Source organism: Rhinatrema bivittatum, chromosome 12 (assembly GCF_901001135.1).
Source record: "Rhinatrema bivittatum chromosome 12, aRhiBiv1.1, whole genome shotgun sequence".
NCBI lineage: Eukaryota > Metazoa > Chordata > Amphibia > Gymnophiona > Rhinatrematidae > Rhinatrema > Rhinatrema bivittatum.
Genome location: NC_042626.1, coordinates 12691104 through 12709463, shown reverse-complemented (window position 1 = coordinate 12709463; position 18360 = coordinate 12691104). Strand labels below are relative to the sequence as shown.

Sequence of the window (18360 nt, the reverse complement as noted above, 5' to 3'; positions counted from 1 at the left end):
CGCGCGCAAGGTGCACAAGTCTGCACCCCCTTGTGTGCGCCGACCCCGGATTTTATAACACGTGCGCGGCTGCGTGCACGTGTTATAAAATCGGGCGTAGATATTAAAATCCGGCCCATTGTTTTCTTGCATATAAGGTTATCTGGTTATTATTTTATTTCTTTGTGTGTTTTCTTTGGTTATTTGTATGTCTTATGAATGATTATGTTGCATTCATTTTGCTGTATATGTGCATCACTAGTCTAGTTATTTCTATATGGTTACGCATGTGCCTTTTGGCTATTGCTACCCACTTAGAACATTATTTTGTGAGAAAGTGGGCTAAAAATTGAAATAAAGTATGCAAATGTGCCTCATGCATATTAATTGAGGGTATCCTGAAAACCCAAATGACTGGTTTGGGAAGCTCTGGTCTAAGTCATCCCTAGACTCCATGTAACCGCCCAACCTGTTTATAGTGCCAGTGTTTGGGAAAATAGGTCCAGTACGCTGGGTTTATTTTCTCTGCGGGGATTCTGCATGAGGTAGGCTTTGAAAAGTTAATTTTGTTCTTTCTATATAAAAACAAAAAAAATATATTTTTGCAGATTTTCAGGCATTTTTACTTGGGGACCAGGTCAGAGGATGTGAACAAGGGGCCTGCTGATATCTGCTGCTGCTGGTGGTTAAGATGGCCAGCCCTGCGGTAGAGGCTACAGAGCTCCAGCACTTTCTCCTCTTCCCCTGTGTGCAGAGCCACGAGGCAGGCAGAAGAGGGCTGAACTCGCTGCCTCTCTGGTTTTACTCATCCCAGCCAACTGCGGACCTCTGTAAACAGCAAAACACCTAAACCTCTCTTTCTGCTTGGGACAGGGCAGTCTGACAAGACCTTGTGTTCTGTACTCTGCGTTCAGACTTGGATAACTTTTGCCAGTTTCTCCTAGGGATGTGCATTCGTTTCCTCCGATTCGGCGGTACGTGCGAACCTCGCCAACTTTCTAGTACACGCAAGAAAAACGGTTTGTATGCGTGTAGCTTTAATAATGAGATGCACGCATATTGTACTATATAGTCGGCAAGGTATTTGCATACTGCCAAATCAGGGGAAAAAAATGCACATCCCTAGTATCTCACATTATAGACTAATAGATTTCTGGAGGCGCGAGGTTTCAAGGCAAGCATCCACTTTGACTCTCTTATCCCTCGGGCTCAGGTCTCAGGTCTATGTAAGATGACTCCCAGATGTCGCAGGGTTAGTTATGAAAACACTCCAGAGTTTTTCAGATTGAAGGGACAGACAGTGCAATTTGGTGGTTAAAGCACAGAACTAAGGAACCCCATTAAATCCCACAGCCCATTTGGGTTCTAATCCCAGCTTGCCACTCACTAAGGGCTTGATTTTCAAAAGCATTGACACACTTAAACCGGGATTTTACATGTGTAAATGCACTTTTTACCCACGTGAGTGGCTTTTGAAAATTGCTACAATATATTCCTTTGAATTATCAATAGGTTCTACCCACGAAAGTGGCTTTTGAAAAGTGCTGAGTGTTACATTTATGCATGCAACGCCTTTGAAAATCACCTGTATCAGTAGCTTTCAATTTGTCTTGCGTGTGATTTTGACAGCCAACCTCATATCACCTCATTTTTCTTAAAAGGTGAATTTTAAAAGCTTGATGCACGCATCTGTTAGGGGATGTGCAAGTATGTTGGGCTGGCATGCACCGAGCAGATTTTGAAAGCCTCCCGGATACACGCAGTTCTCACACTGCATGCACAAATGGAAAATTTAAAAACAGGGGCGGGGCGTGGTCTGGGCGGAGCATGGGTGCTCCTGGATTTCACCTTAAAATTATCACGTAAACTCTTATGCGCTCTGGCACGAGCTGGGGTCCCCTGGCGCATAACTTTACTTCTGCTATGGATGACACATGAGTAATAAAACACAAAAGTCTAGGCAGATCAGTGGGATTTTAAGGGTCAGGTCTGAGTGCACATGTGTGCACGGCCAGGATATTTTATAACAGGCATGTACATATGCCTGTATGTTATAAAATGGCTGTGGGCCGATGAACGCAAACGGCTTTCAAAGTCACCGTCCCCGAGTGTGAGGTCTGGCCTTCTTATTCTTATCTAAAGAAAGGGAGCATTTGTGATCCTGTGGGGAAAATAAAAATGTAAAAAGTAAATTTAAACGAAGAGCTCCGAGAGGCTGGGTACAGAGTTCTGCCTGCCCATTAGAATTCAGAAGCCCGTTCAGGGGGCCTCGTCCTGCGTCAGTGCATGAGAAGGGCCGTCAGTAGCGCCTGCTGGGTCTGAGGAGAAGCCAACATTTATAAACGGCAAGCGATTGGGCGGAGCCAATGCGGTGCATGCTGGGAACAAACAAAAAAGAGGGGGGGGGGGGGGGGAGTGTTTCTTCCTAACTTCCCATCTGCCAAGGCAAGGAGGTTAAATAGAGAAAGGCAGCCAGATGTGTCCTCCTCCGTCAGCCGGACGCAGAGCGACATAAAAAGATGCATGGCAGCCCCTGAGGAGTCGCAGGCCTATTGCACTGGTGATCGTGCGGCCCTTTGATGGTTGGAGTCCGACCTGCGCCCCTGCCCTGCCCTGGCAGATGTGCATGGTGCTGCATGCACTCGCCAATAATGCGCGTGCATCAACACGGCAAGCCTGCAGCAAGTTTACGTTTCTGCAGAGCAGGACGTCGCCTTTCTTCCCTGCACACCCTGGCGGGGAGGGGAGAGGAGTCAGCAGTTTCCCTCCTTCCTTAGGTTTCCAGCTCTGTTGGAAATGGCCTTTGTTTACCACTGCCCATAGTTTTTTCTTGCCCCCCCCCCCCCCATCACTCTATTTTATATCCCCCTTCAGTCGGAGGGGGCCACGCAGCAGAGCTACCTCTGGAACCCTGCCATCATGGGCCCTGAATCCAATGGCTAGATGTCGCCATTGCAGGATGATTGGATATCCCTCCCTCCCCCCACCGGGGACAATGAATGCCACCTCTGCAGCATCCCCCGTTGGCCCAGGGAATGGAAGACTAAATCGTGAGCTGCCACTGAAGCACTGGACAGGCCCAAGCGCACTTAGTCCCCATAGAAGCAGTCCCGTAGGGCTTCCAGGAGGCTCACAGCGATCCGGGACAAGCCAAGTGGGTCCTGGAGTTGCTTCCAAGGACCTATTGTGTCTATGGCCTTTGTGGCCTTCTTCTTCTAAGAGAAGCTGAGACTAGGAGTTAGCCGAGGGCCACCATAGGGACCGACTCGGCTTGTCCCGGATGACCCAGAGCCTTCCGCCAACCCCAAGACACCTCCCAGTAATGACAGAACAGCTCTGTGGAAGCAAACGGAATCCATGCAGTTAGGGTTCGCCAACCTTCAGCCGTCAAATTTCCGACTATTTGAGGATGCCGTTTCATATCCTTGCTGACGGAGTTTACGCAGGTGCAACTTATATTGACACTTTCTACCATTATAAAAACACAGCAACAGAGCCTGTAATGGCAGACGAGGACCCTATCTAACCTGCCTAATTAACTTCCTGCTGCAGTGCCATAAACCCCGGCTCATCTCTGACCTCCCCCTCACTTCTTAGCAATTCATGATCCTCTGTACTGCTCCTGTACGTTCTTCAATTGTTTGTTTGTTTTTAATAATTTGTCACTAACACTGGGAGGTTGCTCCATGTATCCACCTCCCTTTCTATGAAGGAATTTTTGTGGATGTTACCCCGAGTCTGACCTTTAGGTGCCTTAGGTGTCACCAATTCTCAAACATTTTTACTCTGAAAGAAAGGTTTGCTTTTCCCAGCCACGAGGCCAGAGAACTATTTTGTAAAAACGTTTTAGCCTCCGATTACATCCTGGACTGAGGAGGGTTTATGGAAATACACAAAATAAATGCATGTGAAACGTATGATGGCGGGAGAGGACCACATGCCAGCCCTCCCTCATTTCCTCCATACAGTGCCCCGCAAATCCAGAAACCGAAGGTGCACCAGGACGGAAAGCGCCGCCGCCTGGGGCGGGGCGGGGGAGACTGCTAGGGGCTGGGACGGTGGCGGGGCAGCGCCATCTTGCGGCCGGTGGCGTTAATGCGCGAATTTGCACCGAGGCTTCCACAGCCCTTCCGAGCCCCTCGTGCAGGCGGGGACCGAGAGACCCAAAGTCTCCGGCGATCCAGCTCCTTTCTCTCACTTCCGCCCCCTCCAACTTTATTACTTTTAGATAAAGTACAACAAACCCCGCGGTTCTTTCCAGGACGGTCAGACTGTTACTGCCAGTTTCCCAAGTTTTTATTTTGTAAAAAAAAAAAAGTTGAGTTGCCCACGGGTAAATACCCAGCTGACGGGGGGCAGATTTCTGCTGGGGGTGGGAGGCGTCAGCCCAGCTGCGCTTAAAGCAGAGCTGCTCACCTAATGCAGCCTGCAGCGAGGCTCAGCATCAGAGCCTGGGCTAGGGGGCTGCTGAGCTGACAGACAAACTCCTGTCATTAGGGACAAGCGGACCCTGCCCTGCCCCCTCCCCCCTCTATGTGTGGGCTTGGAGGCTTTGGGTTCCGTCGTTTTCCTGGGCAAATTTGAACTACAAATCCATGCATGCAGTGGGGTGAAACCCAGAGCTGGACTGTCCTGCCTCTTGTGCCATGGAGTGCTGGCAATGCCAGTCTCCATCATCCTACCGGGGGGGGGGGGGGGGGGGGGGGGCGAGGTAGCACTAGCCCGGTTCTGGCCTCTTCACGCCACACCTGAACACTTTAAATAAATCAGTTATTCTGAAATCAAGTTCTCGAAGCTTCTTTCACCCACAAAGATCGGTATTTTTGGGATATATCCTCGGTGGGGTGTATCAGTATCCTAGATTCGTTTGTGTATTTTTGGTTTCCCTGCGAATCAGACCCTGTTTTGGGGAGGCCTTGAATCCAACAATGGCTGTATTGTGGAGGGATGCTGAGACACCCATGCTGGTGGGAGGTGGGGGGCACTGGTCACTGGCTGCTTTCAGACTCACGGACTCTCGATGCTTCCTGGCCTTTGTTCACTTGGGTTGCACCCTTCCAGCCTTCAGAAACAAACAGATAAAGCTCATTCTTCTCCTCTACTCCAGCGCCTGGAGCCGGAAGCACCAAGTTTATATTCTGCCTGTCCATTTGTATGTAAGGTCTGCTCCCATAAAACAGGCAGCGATGCTTACAATACATCGCACGCTGATTTTCTGGAATGGTGTTCCTATAGTGCGAATGGGTGATTTTATTAGCCTAAAAAGAGGAACTGACCCTCCTAGCCTTGCCACCTCATCCAAACAGGCTAGTCTAGTCCTGCTTTTTAACCCTGTGGCATACATGTAATCGTCGCTGTGATTTCCCTAAGAAAAGTAAGAGCTAGGCCCTTCTGCAGGCAGTGGGGTCAGGGACAGTTCTCTCGGAATTGGTTAACTTGGCCTCCGAGAGTGGCACAAAAAGTTTTATGTTTACCCAAAGTTACAGGTGGTCTAGGGATGCCTAATTAAAAGAAACAGTGCGCGGCGGCTCAGATGAGGATCGTTGTAGATTGGCATTTACAAAACAACTTTAAACCCTGGGCGGCTGTGCAGCAGCCTATCACAGTCTTGGGCACCCAGGAAATGTAGAGTATTAGCGGCTCATGTCTCTCCTTACACTGAAGCTTTGGGACACCTGGAAAGACCTATTGGTGGGGAGTAGAGAGTTTTTGTTGGGTTTTTTTTAAGACCCCTTTCTGCTTTAATAAGAATTTTCCTCCTGGACTTAATTCAGTTGACTCTTTGGACTTACGATCTCTGGAACATCTGTGGAGTGACAATTTACCTGTTGATTTTGTAATGCTGAGGGACAAATATAATCTTGTTGATAAACACACATTCCCTTATATCCAGATGCGCCCTTTATATGAAATCTTCACGAGTCGGTTCGGCACTTTCTACAGGCAAATCCTTCACGGGAGGGTTGTGCGATAGTAATGGGAGGATTAACGGGGTCCCGGCTAAAATCTATCCGAATCTAACTGGAGAGTCTACGTTTAAGCCGAAGCAGGCGATGCCTGGGGAAGGTGACCTGGGAGCTGCTTTGGAGGAGGATGCAGTGGGATCTTTGCTTTGCCTCAGTCGGTGAAGGCTCCTTAGTGCAGAATGGACATAAACATCTGCACCGGTGGTGCCTGAGTCCCGAGAGGCTTCTGGGAATCTCCGGTGCGGTGCTGTGGGGTCTCTGCTTCGCCTATGGTGGGGGGAATGCTCTAAAAAGTGTCCAACTCTTGGGATGTTGTACTTGGATTGATTAAGTTGCTAACTCAGCAAGTGATTCCTAATAAAGCCCCCTGATACTTTTTTTTTTTTTACTAAGTATCGGGTTGGGTTCAGAGGTTAATAGTACAAATTGTGCTAGCGGCTAGATTATCCTTAGCGAGGCACTGGAAGCAGATTTCCCGTCCTTCCATTGAGCTGGTGCGTAAAAAGGCTACATAAGATCTCTTTTCTTTGTCATCTTACTGCTTTGAGACATGATAGCCCTGAGAAATTTAACAAAAAATGGGATCCATATATCAAGGGGCAGAAGGGAGATCAATCTGGATTTTGCATATTAAGTTATGTTTATAAATGTTAACCTCTTCTGTATGCCATCTTCTTTTTGCTATCTTTTTTTTGGGGATGAATATTTGAAAATTATACCTTAAGTTATTCTATTAGCCTACGGGCTGTTATTGTATTGTTTTCCTTTTATTTTGCTATTCTGGTCGATAAACATTAAATTATAAAAACAACCCCCCCCCCCCCCAAAAAAAAACCAAAACAAAAAAACAAAACCTGGTTAACTTACAAAAAGGGGTGAGGAGGCAAGGTGAGGACCCTAGTCCGGTCCGAATGCAAGATCGGGAGCAGAGGCGATTTCGGGGGTGGCAGCTCCAACACAACCTCCTTGGGTTTCACCAGCATCCACCTGCCAAAGCCTTTTTGCAGAGTTTTCCTAGTATGAATTTAAAAACAGGCGTAAAGGAATGGGGAGGTTGCCGCCATCTGCCGTGCTCCCCTCCGGGTCCCGACTGCTGGGGTTGAGTTAAACGTTAGTGCAGCCAGAGGCTCACGTGCACTGAAATAGCTGCAGTAAGTCCATTTTGCGTCACCCTGTGTTTATACGTTTTATGCACATTTTATTTGGAAATCTGCATGGAACACAAAGTCTGGAATTGCACAGTAAAAGCTTACACATAAATAAAGGAAGCCTACATTACAAATTCCCGCATTATTCCTTGACGAAGGAGCAGCTCTCGTCCTTCCAGGCGCTGGAGGGGGGAGGGGAATATTTGGTGAAAGGAAGATCACTGTCCTGGGAATAGTCTGTGGCAGTGGGGAAGTAGCTGTTTTGGTGAGAACACAACTGAATCGCTGACTGTTCCTTTGATAAAATCGGTCCCACTCAGGGCCGGATTTAAGATTATGGTGCCCATAGCAGAAGGCTGGGGGAGGGGGGGGGGGGGTGTCACCCTCGGAAATTAAAGAACAGCAGGGCAGGATCAGATTTTGGGTGCCTTCAGAATGTGGCTCTCTAGGCATTTGCCCACATGGCCTCTGCCCAAACCCAGCCCCGGTGCCCCTCCACGGTGCGTGTGTAGTAACTTGGCCCGTCGCACTTCTGCCGCCACAAAGTGCTCTCACCACGCACAGCGGAACCCGGCACAGCCCACGGGGAAGTGAACTGGAGCCCTCCTGGAGCCGCGGTCTGCGCCGAAGCCCCGCCCTACCCAGGACTGACCCGGAGCCCTGCGCGTGAGCGGGAAGTGGGCCGGGCCCCCCCGGCACCTGCTACAGCGGCTCCAGATTCTTACAGCGGGTGTCAAGGCGCCCCTTGTGTGAGCTCGTGCGTGGTGCTGGCTTCGGTTGGCAGACCTGCGGCAATGGATCCTGCGGCTGGTAAGGTGGATTGAATTTCGCTGGAGGAGGCTCTTCAGAAGGACAGCTGCAGTACAAAGATCGCAGGCAGAAGACACAGGTATGAGAAGCCCGGAAGGTTTCTCCCGACAGCGCTATCCGTTTTGTCAGCTGTCGCACACACGAGCACGCGCGCACACACATGCAAAAAAAAAAAAAAAAAAAGAAAAAATTTAAAAAAGTTATAATCAACAATAAAACAGAGTCATGCCGAAAGACATGCACCTTTCTCTCTGCCTCAGCCTCATCATGCCACTCTCCACTGAGTTAATTCTGTAGTGGGGCACGGACGCCGGGCTACGCGGAAAGCATTTTGTGCCCACTCTGCATAAGAGAAACAAGTGGACATTTAGCATTCGGGACATGACAGCCAAAGCAACATCTTGTTAGGAATTAGGGACAGACCTGGACGCACTTCTTAGCTGGGCACTGGGGTGGCCAATCCAGTTTGACAGGCTCAACCATGTTCCATGCAACTATTGCATTCCAAGGATGCAGGCAGCCGAGAAGGGGTCCAGGGATGGGGTGTGGTTCAGGCTTCCTTACCTGCTCGGCCTGCGTGGGAGGGCAGAGCACGACTGGTTGCTGCTGTGATTATATGCAGGCGGGAAGGTGCCTCAGGGGTTGCTGTGGGCTTTGGTGTACTGGCAGACTGGTAATTCTCTTGCAAGCCTACATCTCCCTTTGGAGACGTTGTGATGGATGGAGGAAGCTTGGGGGTCAGGTTATTCTCTGCTGCTTTGCTAATTTCATTAGTGTCTTCCAAAGCTATGTCTAAGTCCTTAGCAACAAGGCTGTAGGGTGACGGCCACCTTAGGGGCAGCATTTGCTCTGTTCCTCTCAAGGTTGTTCTATTGTCCTGCACATCTACTTGGGTAGAAATGAGATGGCCATGGAGTGAAGTTGGTTCAGGGGGCAACGTTGGGTCTGTTGGCGAGAATAGTGGAGTGGTGGTCTCCTGCACATCTACTTGGGTAGAAATGAGGTGGCCATGGAGTGAAGTTGGTTCAGGGGGCACCATTGGGTCTGTTGGTGAGAATAGTGGAGTGGTTCTCTCCTGCACATCTACTTGGGTAGAAATGAGGTGGCCATGGTGAGAAGCTAATGCAGGGGGCAGCATTGGCTTTGTTGGGGAGAATGGTGGAGTGGTGCTCTCCTGCACATGTACTTGGGTAGAAATGAGGTGGCCATGGTGTGAAGCTGGTTCAGGGGGCAGCGTTGGCTTTGTTGGGGAGAATGGTGGAGTGGTGCTCTCCTGCACATCTGCTTGGGTAGAAATGAGGTGGCCATGGAGTGAAGCTGGTTCAGGGGGCAGCATTGGCTTTGTTGGGGAGAATGGTGGAGTGGTGCTCTCCTGCACATCTGCTTGGGTAGAAATGAGGTGGCCATGGTGTGAAGCTGGTTCAGGGGGCAGCGTTGGCTTTGTTGGGGAGAATGGTGGAGTGGTGGCCTCCTGCACATCTGTATCTACTCCTGTGCCAGATGATAGGCTGTGGGTTGAGGGATGCTGGGGGTAAATATCACCTTCCATCGTTACGGAAGCTACACTAAAATCTTCCCGTTCTAGATCTACTTCGGGAGAAATTCTAAGCCCGGGGGCTGAAGACTGCTCAGAGGTTGCCGTTTGTGGTACTGTGGTGCTTGCTGTGTTGGCCTCCTTCAACTCTATGCTTTGTGCTGATAAAAATAAACACACATAACACACACAGAAAAGGCCACAGTTAGCACTAGACTCTGAAGCGCAGTGGAACAGGAGGGGCAGAATGATACAGGAGACCCTCCTAGGCCTCTTTCTCCTCAGGACAATCTGGGGTTGGGATAGCAAGACTTCTGTGGTCAAGGGAGGTGAGAGAAGCAGCAATTTAACAGCATTTCCTCTGCTTCTGTGGCTATTCCAATGCTGCTCAGAGAGACAAACAAGGGGCAGGGAAGGTAGGGGGGGAGAGGACATGGAATAGAGGTGAGAGCAAAGAGAAGGGTGAGAGGCAGGGGACAGAAGTGAGGACAAGAGAGGAAGGTGGGGCTGCGAGATGAGAGCAAAGAAGAGGAGTTGTGAGAGAGATGACGGGAGGGGGGTGGTACATGTGGAGCATACCTGGTGTGGAAGTGGAATGCGGGGCTCTGCTCCAGCCTACAGATGGCTCTGGTGCCAAAGAGGGAATCCCTTGTTTGGGGAAGATGGGGGTTGGAGATGGGAGAGAGAACATCCAAAAATGTTATGGAGGAATGCTTTAGTAACTTCTAGAAGCCTTCATCTTAGAGCTGGGGTTTGGGAGGCCACTGAACTCAAGAGAGTTGGCTTTCTTGAACCTTTGGCTCAGTGGCAACTTACTTTGTCTTCCAGTGGCTTAGTCTGCCCAATTTATACAAAAAAAGAGTAGCCATCGTAATAAACCCTTTGGGGAAGGATACAAGATCTTTGAGCTCATCCTTGCCTGATGTCAATAGCATTCTGGGTTCACATTACAGGCTCTGAGGATCCTCCGTTACCCCAAATGAGCAGATGTGCTTCTGTGTGGTGGGACAGTCCAGGATCTGGCCCTGGGTTTACCAGAGGGGAAGCAACAGCGACCAAAGGGCAGGAGACATTTGGTAAAAGATTTGCCTGTTAACAGCACTCGGGAACATCTGTTCATGCGACTTACCACAGAGGGAGTTGAGGCACTTGTGCTCAGCTGGACACTTGGAGCAGGGGGCACCTTGTGTGTATGGCTTCCTGCCCTCATAGTTCCCACTAGAGAAGGAATTGGAAGGAAAAAGTGGTGAGGCAGTGCTAGAATGGTCCCGCCTGCCCTACGGGACCTTTAGAAGTCCATAAGAGTCTCCTCCATCATAAAAAGAGGGAGAGCCCAGCGGCTCAATGCGATGGATTCTGCACCCCGCGTCAGATGGGGGCTGGGGGTGCTGCAGAGTCACTGCGCAGTGGTGGAGTCAGGACCTCCATTTTAGGAGAGCTTGGCCCATCCAGGAAGAGACTGCGGACAGAGACACGAAGAGAGAGTCCGTGCAGGCACGGATAAGGGGAAAGGTGGCAGAAGGAAAGAGAGACGTGCGAGTAACACCAGCGAAAGAGTGCTGGAAGCGCCCCCGCGGAGGAGACGAGCGCCCCCCCCCCCCCTCCTCCTCCTCACCGCGAGCGTAGACCCCCAGAAAAGTAGGGAACCAGAGGACGGAGCCGTGAATGTCGGCCCGAGTAGGGGTTTCACAACGGGCAGCTGCAATGCTCGTCCAGTTTCACTGAAGCTCAAGTAACTTTGCACTTACGGAGGTTCGTAGTTGCACACCACTAAAAATTGATTTGGTTTCTCGTTTTTCACCTTTTCACAAAACTGCGCTCCGCAGCCAACTTTGCCACTGGTAGCCCAGACCACCTAAAATGATGAAGAAAAAAAATAAATAAATAAAAGCAGGGGTGACAGATTTTTGCCCACGTGAACCTTCTGCCAACGTGGCACATTGGTGAAAGTTCCAAGGATGGGCCAGACGGCTCGTACGGACAAGTTACTAGCAAGGACGCACATGTGGGTTAGTGCCCAGCACTGCAAGTGTGGGAGGCAATGGGCCCTATCGCAGTGATAAGACACGATGCCCTGATATACTGCACCAGTGGGTGGGGCACAGTCTCACCATTATAACCGTTTCATATTAAATTTGTAAGCGTATATTCAAATAGCTTAGAGGCTGACCTGTAAAGGCTTTGGGCTTCTACCTCTGGGAGTTGGGCTTCTGAATTGGCCCTTTTGAAAATTTAGTAGGATTGGCTACTTCAATTTAGGCTTCTAGTTTCGCCAGGCCCCTAAATCTATGACCCTAAAAAGGGGGTGGCTGCAGGGCTGGAGTTAGAAATAAATGAGGTGGTTAAACACGGGTGTTCAACACTTGGCACCTAACTTAGGGCCTTGTTTCTAAGGAAAGAAGCTTGCTAAATCCGACCCTTAAGGCTCCTATGTCTAAGCTAACGAGCCCCTAAATTTAGGGGAATTTCCAGCTGGAAATTTAGGCTCCTAATTCTGGCTGAAATTAGGGGCCCAGATTTTTTTTTTTTTTTTTTTTAAACCTTGACCTCTCAACTCCATAAGTCTACGCTAGGGAGGGTGTACGAGTGCATCCATTTGCGTATTTGGTAAAGCTTCCTGGGTACTCGGACAGGCAAGCAGAGGTGGGGGGAGGGAGTACACATGTGCTGTGCGCTCCAGGGGCAGAGATCTTTGGAACTGTTAGTTGAGTTTTCCACAGAGACAGTGACTAACTCAATATTTGCCCCTGTTTGGCAGGATTTAAAAAAAAAAAAAAGCGTGCACGTGTTTCACAGAGCGTGCACTTTTTTCCGTGCACGTGTTTCACAGAGCGTGCACTTCTTTCCGTGCACGTGTTTCACAGAGCGTGCACTTCTTTCCGTGCACGTGTTTCACAGAGCGTGCACTTCTTTCCGTGCACGTGTTTCACAGAGCGTGCACTTCTTTCCATGGATAAACAGGCATCCCTGGGGAGCATGGCAGGGTCGGATGAGAAAACTGTGCTCACACCTTGGATTTCTAAGACCCCTGCATAGCTTTTCCTGTTTAAGTCTATCCTTTGGATGTACCATACAGGGGTTTGTTTTTTTTTACCCATTTCTTGTTGCCCTATCATGGCGATTCAGATGTTGGTACCTCAGGTGTCTTAATAAATAGAATCGTCTTTATCCAAGATGACTTTATGGGCAAGACCGGGCACAAAGCAAAAAGTGAACTAACTTTAAAGAAGTTTTCAAATCAGTGGAATCTGTTTCCTCCTGCAGGAAAGTACTGAAAACATTTTAAAAATCTTCTGTTTGTTTCTTTCCCTTCTGTTCCCCCTCCTTATTCCTCCCTCCCCCCATTTCAGGCCAGACTGCTGGTCAGAGGCTGGAAGGGAAGGCTGAATGCTTAGCGCCCCCTTGTGTTCCAGCTGGGGAAGGTAAGGTGGTCCTTGTAGCCGCCAATGTCCACCCTGACATACCCCGAGGGTGTAACCCGCCCGGTGCGTCCTATTGACCACCACGACAGATATATGGGAGCAGGAGCTTCAGCACCGGCCTTCCAGGTCCTCTCACAGCACTGGACACCTTTTGGTTAGAGGGGGGCAAGTGCCATGCTGAGTGACCCCATGAGACACAGTCCCACCAAACTGGGGGCAGTGCCCTGCTGAGTGACCCCATGAGACACAGTCCCACCAAACTGGGGGGCAGTGCCATGCTGAGTGACCCCATGAGACACAGTCCCACCAAACTGGGGGGCAGTGCCATGCTGAGTGACCCCATGAGACACAGTCCCACCAAACTGGGGGGCAGTGCCATGCTGAGTGACCCCATGAGACACAGTCCCACCAAACTGCAGGAGCTTGCTTAAGAGTTGCTGGCAGGGCTGGGATTTGGACTCGTGTCCCAGGAGTTCCTCTAGCTCGACAGTTTGTGCTGGGGCTCCATCACCCCTCCTCCCCGCCCGCCATGCCCTCTCTCCAGGTCCTGAAATGCTGAATTCACAGCCTGGACTGTGCTGGCAGCTTTCTTTATTTTTCCTGCTTAAAAGTCATTGGTCGGGATAATTTTAAAAGCAATTTTCACTGAAAAGTAGATGACAACCCCCCTCTATTGTGTCCCCCCCCCTATCAATCTGGGGGGGGGTCCTTTCCTGCTTTTGACATTAAGCTGCGTACGAGTCAGGAATGGCCGTTACCTGGGTATAGTGACCGCACATCGTTCCTTCCTTGCACGACAGAGTAGCATAATCGTAGTTCTTGTATTCACTGTACCACAGCTCCATCACACTCTTCATATCCAGCTGTGGCGCGCTGGCCAGGTACAAGTTCTCTCCCGTGGGGCCCCGGTCCTGGTTGTGCTCCCACTTGCACTCAGCTGCGTAGGAAGACGCCAGCTTCTCCAGCTTGGGATCCCAGCTCTGGAACACAAGAACGCCGGTTCCCCGTGATTGCAACGCCGAGTTGAATCACCCTGCCCGCTAACCTCCCCCCCAGGCACTAGAGCCTGTGAACTTCCGGAAGCTGCTGGCTAATGACCATGGCGAGGTAGCATCTCCGCTTTCAAAATCCCATCATAAGAGGAGAAATATTTATAATGGCAACTCCTCTCGGTCTTGTGAGGTTTATTACAGAAGGGAGAACAGCAGTAGCTGATGCCTTATTCACAGGGTTCTGCTAATGTTTACCACATTGGGACTGTGGGGGGAGATATTCCTTTTTTGAGGATCCCTTCCATGCGGCGCTCCTCCTTAGCGCACGGAAGGGATGCCGGATGAACAAGGTGAAAACAGAAAAAAAAAAAGAAGCAGGACAGCCCCAGAAAAGAAAACAGCTGTAAAATGACAAACAAAAACCCCAAACGATTGGAAAGACACAGAAAACTTGTTCTGGGAAGGAGAAAATATATATTCTAGCAAACTGTTTTGGAAACCCCTTGGGGTCTTCACCGGGCCTCCCATGTCTGAGCAGCGCCCCCCCCGCCAGAGAGCTGGCATGGGGAGCTCCTGGTGAAGGCGTTCTTCTTCATTACTATTGGGTTCCCCTTTCTCTACGCCTCCTTGTGTTTGTACGAAACAGAAAATCCTCCTTCCCGCACCTGTTCCCTCTCTGCAGTTGCCAGCCCTGGGAACTTTTGAGTTGTGGTCACCCTGAGATTCAGAATGGATTGGGAGGGAAGGGGGTGCAGCATCAACTTTCTCTCTTCAAGTCTGTCTCCCCTCCACCCCCCCCCCCCCCCCATCGAGCCACCTCTCCCTGGTCCCAGGACCAACCTCAGCCCTTGCCCCTTCCCTGGCCCTAGACTTATACAAAGAATCACCCTCCCCTGCCTTCTGCCCCAGCCTCCACCCTCCCAGGCGGGCCTGCAGGGTTGGGAAGGGGCTGGGTGAGAGAGACCGAGGCTAGAGCAGGCAGAGCAGAGAAGAAAAGAGCCAATCTGCTTCCTAACCCAGCCCCTTCCCCTCCCGCCTTGCAGGGGACAGGACTGGAGGGGCAGAATTTGGAGTGCACGGAGTAAAACAAACCCAAGTCCGCTCCCTAGTCTAATCCTTCCCTTCCTTTTCTTTTTGCCCCTTTGGGCTGCAGGAGCAGGGTGTCCTTCTGGCCGTGGCCTATGGACCAGGTCGCGTTGACCACACACACGAGCTAGGGCTGTGCCTGACCTCATCTGCCCTCCTCTGAATCCTGGTTCACGAGCCTCTGCCCAGCCCATTTGTATCCTTCCCAGTACTGCAATCTCAACCGTGCCCGGGCTCCTTCCATTTTGCTCCAGCGTCCACCCAGCTGGTGAGCAGGCTGAGCCAGTTCGGGTTTTACCCCATTGCATCTTGGGGGCTTGTAATTCTGCTTGCCCTAAGAAAAGGCCTGGCGTGGAGTTCATTGGTAGCCCTAACCAAAGGGCCTTATTACTTGCACCCATGCATCGTTTGCTGTCCAAATGCACAGAACGCCAACGCAGGGTCAGCTTTAGTGTGAGAACCACGAGTGGTACCCTCCATGGCCAAAGCACACAGCAGACATTGGCACCCATTGCCAGCCACCCCTGCCACGTCCCCGGGAGGGATGGCCATGGTGGCTTTAGGGGTGTGCACAGGTCGCACCCCCCTTAATTCGGCCCTACTCTAAAATCAGTTTGTGTTGGGGCTTAGAAACGTCAAAATCTGGGTGGGGGAAGGGTTTCATCTGAACTCTGAGGTTTAAGCCAGGATCCCCCTCTGAAATTCAGAACCTGTCCAGCAGTGAGTGGGGGTCATCGCTGATAAAACGACCATTTTTTTTTTAACCTTACTGTTCTCTCAGCTATGGAAGACGTGCCCTTCAGCATGGTAGCACCCCACTTCTCCCCCCGCTGGCACAGCACCCGCAGGCTCTGCCAAATAGTAAATCCAGCCTGCAACGTCTGGCTTGGTAGCCTTGATCAGCAAGCGTTCAATAGGTGAGCCGGAGGGATTAGCTCCGACTGGTAGCGAAGACCCAGCCTCGGCCTTGGTTCCCTCTTCTTTTCCCCTCTGAGGTGCATGTGGTATAAAACCACACTCACCGAAGACGTTCCGGATGAACTGTGCAGCTTTTCTGTTCATAATCCTTGAACTGCAAAAACACCCCATCATATAGGCGGCTCCCTATCAGATTATTAAGAGGCAAATCCTTTTGCCAAGGGTGGGGAATTGATTTGAGTGCCTCTCCTGCTCATAAAAAAAACAAACAAAAATTATCTTCATTTTCTGATGTTAGGAATTTGGAATCGTAAACTTGTGAATTTTTGCAAAACCACAGCCTCTGGTGCCCAGGACCCTCCCGACTCTCCCCCTCCCACCTCTCCAAACCATGACCTCATCTGCTCTGTTTTCACTGGAAAAAAATCACATTGCAAGCTGGAAGGCGAGGACCACACAATCAATGAGCTGGGAAACAGGCTTTTAATGCTTCATAAAACCTCCTCTTTTGTAATGGGATGACATTTGTTTTTGTAATGGAGCTCCTTAACAGCAGCCTGTGCTGTTACTGAAGTCCGTAAACAGCAGGGACCATGGCAACGAGGTGGGCATAACCGAGCACAGCCAAGCCAAAAAAATAAAAAAACTCCACACCTGAGCTGTGTGGGGACTGCACTTCCCCCGGTGCAATTGGGGACAAGGAAGCCCCAGAAGAGCTGAGATGGCAGATGCTTGGTAGCTACCAAAATGTAAATACCGTGGTTTCCGCAACGACGCCAGCCTAATGCCATCACCCTATCCTAGGGTTGCCAACTGGCTCCAGATTTCCAGGACAGGTGGATCCAGTCCTGGTTTTACCCCACTGCATGCTGGGATTAATTCTGATTTCCCTATTGCATTGCCTAAGAAAAGCAAGACTATAAGCACAGGGGAGTAAAAGCAGGACTGGATGCACCTGTCCTGAAAATCTGGAGCCAGTTGGCAATCCCCCCCCATCACGTTGCGTGGCTCACAGTCCAGCGGGAGTGGCCTCGACCCTCTCCTGCACCATTTCTGTGCCAGGTTCACTGGTGTTCTCCCTGCCCCGAGACAACCTCCCGCTTTCACGGGTCCGCTGCTTTTGCTCCCTCCCAGGGGTGTTCTGGCTTTGGATACCTTTGGTCGCATGGTGGCCATTGCTTTACAGTGAGGGTGGCTGCTCCTTGCTGTCACTGTCCTGGGCTGCAGCGGGATCCCAGGGAGAGGGGGCACGAGAGGAAGATCAGATATAATTGGGGAGGGGAGGGGGGAGTAGATTGCCTGGCATGGGCGGCGGTGTGGCTTGGCTGCTCTCCCTGCAGGTGATCATTCTTGCACGGCTGGTGGCTGGGAGATCTCGCGCTCTCTATGGGAACCAGGGCTGGGATCCTGCCCGCAGAACCGTGATTTGCAAGTACCTGGGGACACTTCCCCCTATTTATAGAGCCCCACCCCCTTTGCAGGAAGGACCCAGAGGCTGGAAACCATGCGCCAGGGCTCTTTCTCCAACCCTAAACCCAGCCACTAGGGGTCACCCTTCTCCCGCTTCTTAAGGACCTGCATCCTCAGGGGTAAAACAGTTTGGTTGCTTTTTATTTTTATTCATAAAAGCACTTTATCTCGTGAGCCCAGTACTCTGCACCCTGGAATACAAATCCGGCCCCCGTATAACAAATATTTAGGATCCAGGGCTCCCTCTGCCTGACAGATTTAGCCGAGTTAGTAACAACTTTCGCTACGACAATCCGGGCTCTGCCGGGGAGCCTTCGCGCTGCCGGTCCCCCTTCCCATTTTGCAAGGTGTCTAAGGGCAGCGGAAGAGACAAGGAGCGGCCCCTGCTTTCCCTGGGGAGAGCGCCCGAGGGTAGACCCGCGCCGCCCTGCAGCCTCCGCAAGGCACATGCATCCCGCCTCATAGGAAGGAAGCGTCCCTGCCCCGGAGAGCTGACACGGGAGTGCTCCCCAGCAGCTGCTGCTGCAAAGCCTGCCTCCCCACTTAACCCCGGTGGCCGAAGCGCCAGCAGCATGGGGCAAGCGGCTTCTGCCCTCACTCACCATCTTCAGCATGTCGGCGGCCGGGGGGGCGACCTGCGCGCGGTGGGCGTTGTGCATGGCCAGCAGGCTCCTCTTGTCCTCCTCGCTGAGAGCCCGGCCGGGCTCGGGGGCCGCCGGCACCACCAGCAGCAGCAGCGCGAGGAGGGGGAAGGGCTGCATCCTGCACTGAGGCTGCTCGGGGCGCGCGCCGCCGCCTTTTAAATCCGCTGCAGGCAAGCTCTCGGGGGCTGGCACTAAAGGGCTGCTCGGCTCCGGTGACCACGCCCCTCGGGCTCCTGTCTGGCACCACGGGCGCGTTTAGGGGGGGCCCGGAGCCTTCTTTTTGCAGGCATTGGGGACCGAGGGAGGTTCCAGCTGCAAGCCCTGTGGCTCATTCCGGCTCTAGCAGGGTAGCCCAGGCTTCTCCTCCGGGACTCGCAGGAATGTATCCCCC

At 51.4% G+C, this 18360-nt stretch overlaps 1 protein-coding gene and 1 long non-coding RNA gene across 6 annotated transcripts; one reads left to right on the top strand and one right to left on the bottom strand.

Moving 5' to 3' along the window:
* LOC115073769 lies at positions 1–4296 on the top strand. Its single transcript, XR_003852096.1, has 2 exons — positions 1–2159; positions 2231–4296. It is a non-coding gene; the product is annotated as an uncharacterized LOC115073769 (long non-coding RNA).
* Positions 4297–7120: 2824 nt separating this feature from the next.
* On the bottom strand, positions 7121–18311 carry PI16 (peptidase inhibitor 16). 5 transcript variants are annotated; one of them, XM_029572522.1, is made up of 6 exons: positions 17928–18147; positions 13618–13839; positions 11186–11292; positions 10567–10655; positions 10017–10085; positions 7121–8032 (listed from the first exon to the last, which is right to left on the bottom strand). In XM_029572522.1, exons 1-6 carry the CDS (start codon positions 18084–18086, stop codon positions 7938–7940), a joined length of 741 nt encoding a protein of 246 aa, XP_029428382.1. In that variant the 5' UTR covers positions 18087–18147; the 3' UTR covers positions 7121–7937. The 5 variants fall into 5 exon arrangements, with proteins under 5 accessions (XP_029428382.1, XP_029428384.1, XP_029428386.1 ...); XM_029572524.1 differs by having other exon boundaries at positions 7930–8063; positions 17928–18214; XM_029572523.1 differs by lacking the exon at positions 7121–8032 and adding an exon at positions 8154–8245 and having other exon boundaries at positions 17928–18231.
* Between the last annotated feature and the right edge of the window lie 49 nt (positions 18312–18360).

Coding starts and splice junctions, on each gene's coding strand:
- PI16 (XM_029572521.1), bottom strand. CDS start 18,086: ATGCAGCCCTTCCCCCTCCTCGCGCTGCTGCTGCTGGTGGTGCCGGCG. Junction 13,840..17,927: donor CCGCCGACATGCTGAAGATG/GTGAGTGAGGGC, acceptor CTTGTGTTCCAG/AGCTGGGATCCCAAGCTGGA. Junction 10,656..11,185: donor GTGTGCAACTACGAACCTCC/GTAAGTGCAAAG, acceptor TTCCTTCTCTAG/TGGGAACTATGAGGGCAGGA.